This window comes from Arvicanthis niloticus, chromosome 24 (genome assembly GCF_011762505.2).
Source record: "Arvicanthis niloticus isolate mArvNil1 chromosome 24, mArvNil1.pat.X, whole genome shotgun sequence".
Taxonomy (NCBI): Eukaryota; Metazoa; Chordata; class Mammalia; order Rodentia; family Muridae; genus Arvicanthis; species Arvicanthis niloticus.
Window position 1 is genome coordinate 1291411 of NC_133432.1, and position 10819 is coordinate 1302229.

The 10819-nt window shown below is 49.4% G+C and overlaps 1 protein-coding gene across 1 annotated transcript in view; it reads left to right on the forward strand.

Annotated features, from left to right (window-relative positions):
* Galnt9 (polypeptide N-acetylgalactosaminyltransferase 9) overlaps positions 1–9725 on the forward strand; it is a 77518-nt gene extending 67793 nt beyond the window's left edge. Inside the window, exons 7-11 of the mRNA XM_076922348.1 lie at positions 2085–2270; positions 3740–3877; positions 6261–6356; positions 7509–7676; positions 8849–9725. Coding sequence (XP_076778463.1) covers positions 2085–2270; positions 3740–3877; positions 6261–6356; positions 7509–7676; positions 8849–8995 — 735 coding nt within the window. The 3' untranslated portion in view covers positions 8996–9725. The remainder of the gene's footprint in view (positions 1–2084; positions 2271–3739; positions 3878–6260; positions 6357–7508; positions 7677–8848) is intronic.
* Positions 9726–10819: the final 1094 nt, after the last annotated feature.

Here is a 10819-nt window from a genome sequence, read left to right on the forward strand (position 1 = left end):
TTACATTCTGGTGTTTTCTGGAGGGATAGCTTGAAGCCATCAGCCCTTTAAATACCTTCCTGTTGGCACCACGGAGTTCCCACCTGAGAGCTCAGTCAGTGTGCGGTGCATGCTTGTACTAATCGCCTTCCCGCTGTTTTAAAGTAGAGGCGCCTCCATCCTTGTTCCACAAGAACAGCCTCTGCCATACACTCTGTGTGTGTCAGTGTGTGGTGTGCATTTGGTGTGTGGTATATATGCTTGTCTGTGTTGGTGTATGAGAAGTTTATGTGTGTGTGTATATGTGTGTATGTTTGTATATAAACATGTACATGTGTGGTTTTGTGTATATGTCTCTCTCTCTCTCTCTCTATATATATATATATATATATATATATATGTAAATGTGTATGTTAGGTATGTATGTATGTTGGTGTGTATATGTGTGTGCACATGTGGTTTTTATATGTGTGTGTATATATATATGTAAATGTGTGTTAGGTATATATGTTGGTGTGTATATATGTATGTACATGTAGTTTTGTGTATATATGTGTTTATATATGTGTGTGTGTCTATATGTGTGTGTATGTGTATATGTGTGTGTCTATGTGTATGTGTGTATATGTGTGTATGTTTGTGTGTAGTTTTGTGTATATATGTGTCTATATATGTGTGTGTATGTATATATGAATATGTATGTGTGTACATGTGCATATGTGTATGTAGGTGTGTATGTGTGCATGTATGTGTGTATGCATGTGTGTACATGTGTATGTAAGTGTGTATATGTGTGTGTATATATGTGTTTGTGTATGTGTGTATATGTGTATGTGTGTGTATATGTGTATGTGTGTGTGTGTATGTGTGTATGTGTGTATGTATGTGTGTGTGTCATATCTGTTTTGAGCTTCCATTACCTCATTGTTTTATAAAATACTTTATGTCTAGCAGCTGAATATATCCTCATTATCTGTCTAGAATTTTCTCGGCTATTCTCTTGTTTTTATTACTGTGTCACAGTTTGAAAATGAAATGTCCCCTATGGGTTTGAGTATTGAGGGCTTGGTCCCCAGCTAGTGGGAAATGAGGGAAACTTTAACTTCCTCCATGCTGGAGGAAGTACATCCAAATAACACTGTGTAACCATCCCACTCCTGGGCAGACAGAAAGCAACATGAATGAGCCACGTGTGAGCCCAGCTCGAGATGATCATGGGGAGAGCTAAGCTTAACAGAAATGAGTGAACCAAACCTCTGCTTGGTCCCAGAGTGTGAAACCCATCTCTACTGCAGAGCAGCAGATGGTGAAAGGATTCAGAGTCTGTTCGCCAAGACAGCAAACTACTCCACCTTCTATTGGATATGTGTATTTGCTTAGGATACCAGAGGCTATGTGTTATCTTCATTTCACTGTGATTAAAACACCCAACAGCAACAGCTTACGTAAGGAAACATTTGCTTGGATACACAGTTGTATAGGTTCTGTCCCTCATGTCGGAGAAGGCTTGCCAACAGGAGTAGGTGTGTCTTTGGTGTCAGGAACATGAAGTGGGCACTGAAATCATGGTTGACTAGGAAGTAGAGAATAGCAGGAAGCAGGCCTCCCAACTCGTGACTGACTTCCTGCACCCCAGTCCCTCCTCTTGGTATTTCCACAGGCTGTCAAACACCGGGAAGAAAGCATCAAAAAATACTTAGGGCAGGGTGCTGGTGGTGGTTTCTAGTTCAGCTGCTGTTAGGCAACTGGTACCTCTTTTTATTCAACCGAAATTAGCTTTAGGTTGACTGGCAAACTGGGCAGGGAGGTAATTGTTGAGAGTCCCTACTCAGAACACTGAATGAGGTGGATGGGTCCAAATCTATGGTCATACGACACGGAAGATAAATCAGGCATGACAGAAAATCCCAACAAGGAGGCAGCCTCATGCCCAAGCCCTGGTGGATACAACCTATAGTCCATGGCTTCTCCATAAACACCTTTCTCTAACAAATCCAAAGTGTCTGGATTCCACTGGCTCAGGTACCCTCCCATTGTACGTTAGGTTACCTAGCACGTCGGGTGGCTTCCAAGGCCTCTGACCAGGTCCATTCCTCTCTCCTCAGGTATGGCAGTGTGGTGGCAGCATGGAGGTACTCCCCTGCTCCCGAGTGGCCCACATCGAGCGTACCAAAAAGCCATATAACAACGACATCGACTACTACGCCAAGCGTAATGCGCTGAGGGCGGCCGAGGTGTGGATGGACGACTTCAAGTCCCACGTGTACATGGCATGGAATATCCCCATGACAGTAAGGCCGGTACTGGTGGGGTGGACAGATACAGGGAAGCTTGTAGACCCTAGGGAAGGAATTCTGGGATACTGGGCCACATCCAGGCAGCCTCCCCTGCACGGTAGCTCATATAAGAAAGGGTTTCTTCTCATTGCGATGGCTCAGCCATAGTGGCCACACCCTTCTCCTCCCTATAGGTAACCGTTCCAAGCTACACGTAGCCAGCAAAGGTTGTAAGTTAAGGTCATCCATGCCCTAAGCCTCACCTTAGTGTTTCCATGTCAGCTTCTTCAGCTGGTCCAGCCTCTTTTAAACAATTTTTCTTTTTCTCCTTGTCCTATAATCAGAACCAGTCCTTGTACAGTATGCCCCTTCGGGGCACGTGTGTGCTTTCCTTATATTTATATGTTTGTTTTAAATGGGGTCTCACACTGCAATAGTCTGCTGTTGCCTTCACTCACAAGAGTCTTCTTCTTTCCCTCTTAGGCTGGGGTCACAGATGTGTCTTACCATGTCTGGCCTACTTAACTTTTCTAATTGTTTCTCTTCAGCCTCCTAAGTTGGCTCACCTCCACTGAGGCAGCACAGCTATCATTTGGATAATCACGTGGAGTGTCTGTAGTGGACAACCCTGTATCCCTTGCAACCCTGCTGAGATGCAGGAGACTAGCCACCTTAACCCAAGACTTGCAAGGTCTGATTTTGGTCTTCCCTCCAGCCTCAAGGATTAGGGTCCCGCTAGAATGTACAGTCTTAATACAGTAGAGGCAAAACCTAACGATCCCGTTGTCTATAACACAAGCTGATTTAGAGAATACACAGCTGTATCTCCGTTAACGTTGGAAGGGAACATAGGACATCACAGCCAATCATGGGAGTCACACACATGAGGTTCACTACCCCAGCTCTACGCAGTCAAGCTGGAGGGAAGTACATGATAGCTCAGGACCCAGAAAGGATACTGGGCTCCACAACAACTCAGGCTCCACAATTCACTTGGAGGACCACAAACTCAGCAAAGCTGCTGAGTAGGCATAGCTAGGGAGGAGGTTCGTGGATCGGCAGGACCCATGATCCCCTACTGAGCCTTCCCAGCATTAACCCATAACATCCTACTGAGTGTATGTCCCCTGTAGTTTCCTGAGCTTCTCTGTATCTGGGGCTTAGTTGTGGTGACACCCCCCACCCTCCAAAAATCAAACTGAGTCCAGCTGATACTTTGTGGTCCAGGGCCCCATCATGAGTGTCATGGAAGCGCAGGCCAACCCAACACAGATCAGGAAGAACAAAGCTCAGGTCTCATCCCCAAAGCAAAGCAGTTGTAGACAGGCTAAGTCTGTACATGTAGCCAGAAGCCTCTGTGAGTTCCAGCTGAGGAGGCTAAGATGAGGCCCTGGTGGCCCAAGGCTGGGGAGCCCAAGAGTCCCTGATAGACATGGGGAAAGATCTGCAACACTTACCCTGTCCTGCCTGCTTGTATCCCATAGAACCCGGGAGTGGACTTTGGGGATGTGTCCGAGAGGCTGGCCCTGCGCCAGAAGTTAAAGTGCCGCAGCTTTAAATGGTACCTGGAGAACGTGTACCCGGAGATGAGGATCTACAACAACACCCTCACGTACGGAGAGGTACCGCCTCCGCACAGGGCCCTGCCGGGGTGGTGGGCTTTCTGCCCAGCACCCCAGACCTATCCCAAGATCTCGTGCCCCAGTATCTTGTACCCTGGCACCAAAATCTCATCTGCATAAATGTGTATATTTTTGTGCACATTCTGGGATATCGGCGTAGACCAAATGACATGGTTATACCCATGTTTATGAGGAGAATTACTAACATTTGCGTGCAGAAATATAGCCAAATAAATGGACCAGTAAGATGGCTCAGCAAGTGAAGGTGCTTGCTGCCAAGCCTGATGACTTGAGTTCGATCCCTGGGACCTATAAGGTAGAAGCAGAAAACCAACTCCCTCAAGTTGCCCTCTGACCTCCACATGCATAGCATGACAAGCGTGTGCCCACACACGGAATGAATATTAATTCATTAATTGGGCTTTTTTTTTAAAAAAAAAAAAAAACAAAACAGGGTTTCTCAATATAGCCCTGGATGTTCTGGAACTTTCCATGTAAACCATGCTGGTATCAAACTCACAAAGATTCTCCTTCTGGAATTAAAGATGTGTGTTACCATATCTAGCAAAATAAACTTTTATAAGAAATATACCCAAATAGATAGGCCTGTGTATACACACTCACATGTATAAACAGACATTTACACATGTATACACATGTGTATGTAGACATGCAATCTCACACATGCTGAAAAATGCATAAAATCACACCCATGCCCATCACACCTATCTGCACACATCTGTGTATATATTCACACACATTTATATCAAGATACATGTGTGCATGAATGCATTATTACATATGAGCATGCATTCATACATGTGTGAATACATGAGCTTATGCATATACATGTGTGTGTGAATGTATAAGTTCATAACATGCATACCTGTGCATGAGGCCATACAAACACATACTGAAGCATGTCTGTACCTACGAGTACAGGTGCACACACACAGGTGCATATTGTTCCTGTTCATGCACATGGAGCTCCCCAGACACTCACTTTCATCCATGTATAAAACCCCTCATGAAACATGGAAGGGCACATATTTGTACGCTGGTACCACATAGCTACATTCACACCACAGTCTACACACTACGTGTATACACAGAAACATGTATACAGGTACACCTGAGTGCTGGCACATCAGCTGTACCAAGACTCATGTGTCACTCTGAGTCCCAGGTACACAGCTGTGCACAGGGCTCTCTCTAGAGCCAGGGACAAGGCACTGTTCTCCTACCTGGACCCAGGTCTGGAATCTAAGGTCTCTCACTACAGAACTGTCAGGGAGAAGGGAAGGCATTCCCACAGACAGCAGCAGCAGCCCCCTGCTCCCAGCTTCTCAAGTGCATGAGGGCAGCCCAGCCTCACCACGGGCAGGTTATATACACACTGGCCCTGGGATTCAAGGGTAGGGTTGAGAGGCCTGGTGGGCAGTTCTTGGAGAACCATTCCTTAGTCAGATCCAGTCTATGGACATGAAACTTTTTTGGAGTTCAAGTGTTCTCTGCTTTCCTGTGTTGTCCCTTCCACTTGTGCCAACTGTGGGATCCATACCCAACCCTAGATGCTGTGACCCTAGGACTTTTCCCACCCCAGTGTCAGGCCCATGAGTCCTTCCAGGGAGCTGTGCTCTGTGGTTGACTTATTGCAAACCCCACAGCCTGAAACCCAGTGGAGTGAAACAGAACACAGCTCTCCTGGGTCAGAGTCCAAGGTCACCACTGTTCTGATTGGTAGGGGCTGCAGTGGGTGCTCCCCTGTGCTTGTCACATAGACTAGACATCATTGGTTGGGTCATCTGATGCTGCCACTAGCTGGGAGCTAGAGTGAGCATTCCAAGTGTGTGCCCTGGGGAACCTGCAATTGCCTCCTGAGTTCAAGGCTATACATGGTCACTTTTACTGTAGTCCTTAGCCAAGGTGTCTTGGAGGCAGAATAGCCTCTGCATCTGTGCAGGAGGAGATGTTAGCATAGGGATATCCCTGAGCTAGTAACAAAAGCCATTCTACTGACCAAATAAATCTATCCTCATCTACTGACCGGGGGGCCAGCTAACTGTCCATATACCCACAGAGCATATGTTTATGTGACAAGCATAGGCATCCAGGATGCCTAGGGAACCAGAGTGGCTGCACCTGTTTTTTTCCCACCTCCTCCCTAGACACCATATCTCCTTCCTACTCCAGGCAGATGCCAAGCCCCAGGGTTGTATCCCAAGGGAGGAATTCTGTATGTAAAGTTTATGCCTGTCTCGCCAGAGGCAGCCCACAGCCAGCTACAAAGTGGGGGGCAGGGTGGGAGAGCTCCTGGAAGCCTTCCCTCAGCCCCGGGACTCTCCTCAGTGACCTGCAGTTTCTCTGTTACTTCTGGATATAGGTGAGAAACAGCAAAGCCAGTGGCTACTGCTTGGACCAGGGGGCAGAAGACGATGACCGAGCCATACTGTACCCCTGCCATGGCATGTCCTCACAGGTAGGCAGCATCTAGACCTCACAGTGAAGGGGGTAGGGTGAGCATGGAAGGTCACAGCAAGTCCCTGTGTCGTTGGAGCCAAGCTCAGAAGAGGCTGGAACATCTTGGGACTCTGGAGGCAGTGGGTGCCATAAATTTAAGAACAAGCCCTTTGGGTCAAATGGGCCTTGGAAAGTCATCAACAGTCCCATGCCTCGGTTTCTTCACCATTTGAATGGGACAGAGGCAGCGCCTACTTTCTCCGACTGTCTTGTGGATTGAACAGGAGTCCCAACGAGGTGCTGCCTAATCAAGGAGGAGAACAGTTGTTTCCATTCTGTTCTTGTTAGCCCCAAGGCTTGTCAGACTTGACTTAAGAGCCATGTGTAGCTCAGAGCTGGGGTTGCATACTTCTAGGTGACTGGTCCCAGCCACAAATGAATCCCATTCTTTTTTTTTTTTTCTGGTTTTTTGATACAGGGTTTCTCTGTGTAACCCTGGCTGTCCTGGAACTCACTCTGTAGACCAGGCTGGCCTCAAACTCAGAAATCCACCTGCCCACCTCTGCCTCCCAAGTGCTGGGATTAAAGGTGTGAGCCATGACTGCCTGTCGTGAATCCCATTCTGTTGCAGGAGATAATGGTATCTCCCCAGCAGCTGCTGAGCTGTGAACCTGAGCCTCATTCATGAACATCCATGTGGGTAGACCTGGATTTCCATGAGCCTCTGGTTTTGCTGCTGCCTCCAACATGGATAAAGACAGCCAGTCTCTGGGTGCTTCTTAATTTCAGACTGCAAGACGCCTGCTTTGAGACAATGTCTCCCTGGACTGACCTTTTCCAGTGGGTTTTCAGCACAGTGGCCTCTGCTTGAGGGCAGAAGGGGCTTTCAGTGGAGATGTAATGCTGTCTCTCCAGTCTCTTGTCAACACCTGGGTGTCAGCCCCCGCCTGGCACCATTTTCCCAGGTCCAAGATGAGGAAGCTTACGCTGTCGGGGCATGACCCCTGAAATGGTGCCTCATGCCGTGACCAGGGTAGACATGGCCACACCAAGATTATGTTCTTCTGCTAGAGAGGAAAGTTGTGTGCTTGAGTGTTGATGAAGGCCTGGGCATAGATAGATACCTTGAGCTGAACCTGAGTCCCTCTCACACTTCCCTCTGTCCCCCTAGCTGGTGCGCTACAGTGCTGACGGCCTCCTGCAGCTGGGCCCTCTGGGCTCTACCGCCTTTCTGCCAGACTCCAAGTGTCTGGTAGATGACGGCCAGGGACGCGTGCCCACCCTGAAGAAGTGTGAGGATGTAGCCAGGCCTACACAGAGGCTATGGGACTTCACCCAGGTCAGTGGCCAGGGCTAACAGCCCTGGAAAGTCAGACTTCAGAGAAACAGCTGAAGGGAAAGATTTATTTTGTCTCATGGTTTCAGAGGGCTCACCATAGTGGCAGAGCAGGGCAGCTCACATCACCGTGGAAGAGAGGGAGGAGGGAGGGAGCCAGCCTATAACAGCCACCTTCCTCCTTTCTATCTGTCATTTCATCTGGCCCCCTAGCACGTGGGGTGTAAGATGGCTGCCCTTGTCTGGTTAACCTCTGCAAACGCCCTCGCAGACACATGCAGAGGTGTGCTTTGCCACCGTAGGAACTTCTCAATCAAATCAGGTTGATAGTCAAGACTGATCACCTTATACCCTATTGCACAGAAAGTTTATAAAACTGACCCCAAGTCACACAGGGAGAGAGGAGCACAGCCTTGCCTACCCCAGAACCTGGACTCAGAGAAAGGATGGGTTTAAGACTAGCCTTGGCCACTAGAACTCCTCAGGGCTCTGATGCAGTGGGCTCTGAATCTGACCATTTCCCTGCTGCCCTTCATCGACCTCAACCCCTGTTCCTCTGGGTCTCTGGGCCATGATCCAGGCCCAGCACCCTCACCACCCCTTCCTGTGCACCCTGACCCACTCACATGTCCTCTGTTCTTCTTCTGGCCCTGAGCATCTAGAGATCCCACACAGGATCCTTTGGGTGTTGCTCTGCCTCCACGAGCAATTTGTAGGAGCAGAAAGGTTAGCTACTCTGACCGTAGGGATAAGCTGTCTGTTGCTTGCTTACTGAGACTCTAAGGTTCCCAGGAGGCTGGCTGGGTAGACAGTGAGGGCCAGCACAGAGAACCTGCTGAAAATGGCTCCAAAGTCACCAGACTTAAGCCAGGGTCCACGATGTTTGTGGGCCACAGAGATGGATACCAAGTAATTAAAAGGACCAAAAAGCACCAAGGAAAAGGACAGTCTTGGGGACCCTAGATGTGTTCTTAGAAGATCTTTGAACCCCAGAGACCTGAAGAAAGTGGCTAGCACCTGGCTGAAGAGGGGGAAGAGGAAATGCAGGTAATCCAAAGAGATAGGTTCCTATGTCTTTACGGTGGTAGCGCAGGAACCAGGATGGGGCTAGACTCATCCCTCATCAGAAGCACACCCTGGACTCCTAAGCTGACTCTGTTTCTCCTGTCCTACAGAGCGGCCCCATCGTGAGCCGAGACACAGGTCGGTGTCTGGAGGTAGAGATGTCTAAAGATGCTAACTTTGGGCTGCGGTTGGTGGTACAGCGCTGCTCGGGACAGAAGTGGATGATCCGAAACTGGATCAAACACGCCCGGCACTGACCTCTGCCCCCGAGCTCACCTCCACACATTCGGGCCCTTGGACTCTTGAGTGTTCCAGGACTCAGAAGGTCCTGAGCTGGAGCCAGGTTGGGAATTTCTTGCCCACCCCCCACAGACCCAAGAGCAATGTGGGCCCTGCACACCTCAGGGCTGGGCCCTGTCACCAGGGATAGCCAAGACCTTGGAATGGCAGCTCCAGCCTGCATTAGAAACCAAACTTTTGTGGAACAGGCAGCTCTGCCTGAGGGAGGACATCTGAGGACAGCGCACACTCATGCCAAATCACGTGCCTTTTCTACAGTGTTCCCCAACCGGCTTCGAGGATAGCCACCACGCATGTGCTAAGTCCCTGTACATAACCCATATGGAAACAAAGAGACTCAGCTATTCAGTGCCGAGGGCAGGTGCATCCTCACACCAAGCACCCTGTCCTAGCAGGTTCGGGCCTCTCAGCTCAGCTGCCCTCGCACACCTGCTCAACCTCACCATAACCTAAGGCGAACTTCGAGGGTGGCCGCTGTGTTCTGGTAACAAGGCAATGAATGGGAAGAGATCACAGGGATGAGACCCAGTGCGCCTTTCTTCCCAGGGGTCATCTTGGCAGTCACTGGGCGTGAGTCTCAGCCTGGGAAGTATCTCTTGTTGCTCTGCCATTTCTGCAGCAGCGGCATCAAATGATCCCTCCAGCCTCTCACTTGTTTTATAAATAAAGTTTTATTGGAACACAGCCATACCTGTTGTCCGAGATAACTTGTGGCTGTGGCGTTTGAGCTGCGGCACAGAGTGAAGACCGTGCTGCGTGGCTCTTAAAGTCTTGAATTTTATAGAACACTTCCAGATGTCTTTGTTAGGACGTGTCCACTCTTGTAGTCCAGGAGAGCTGGGCTCGCTGTGTTGTTGCCCAGCTGGCAAGGGGGAAGTTAGACATGGAAGCCTTGGGAGCTGTTTGTCTCTGTCACCATCCCTGCTGAGGAGAGTTGGAAGACGTAGCCTATCACTGGGCAGCTGTACCTGCAGCTGAAAGCCAGAGTTCCTAAGATACAGGGCAGGAGAGTTGTATGATCATAGCCAGTGTCCTCACAGACAGTGACCCCAGGACACAGTGGCCCATCTTGCTCTATTTACAGTCACTGACATCCAGGGCCATTAACCAGTCACTATGGTGCCGTTACCAGGCATTGGCAAGTGGCCATGCTGGCTAAGCAGCTGGAGATAGGTGTGCTTGTGGTGGGGTTCTGGCTATGGCCACTACCCGAAAACCCTAGCCATTCCAGGGCTGCCAAACTGCTCTGAGCAGGAGTGCTTCCTAACAGAGGGCAGTGAGGGCATCTTGTCTCCTGCTAGGAGGAAGTACATGAAGACTGACTGTGACCGAGACTTAGCACCCACCAGACACCAGCACTCACTACTCACTGATGGCTGCAGAAAACCAGCCAGCTGTGCCCACGCAGAAGCCTCCTGACCCGTCTGATGGTCTCACAGAGGTGGAGCTGTTGGGCCAGTTGCTGGCTTCCTGTGCCTCCACGTAGAGTCAGCAGAGTGGTTTCTATACAACAGAGCCTCCATCTGCCACACGTCTGCCCTATACCTGTACTTGCTGAGCAGCCCAGTCTTTAGGGGGCCATGATCCTGACAGACTCTCTTCTAGCTTACTTCTTTCCAGGAAAGGAAGTGTCACAGCCTCATCCTGCTCAGGATACCAGATTTAGGAAGGAAACGACAAAAGCCAGCAAACAACAGGATACCCACCCACCCCCAACTGCCCTGATGTGAGCCTACAATTCAGTCTCCTGGCTGCTTGGAGGGATGTACAGAGATATTTCC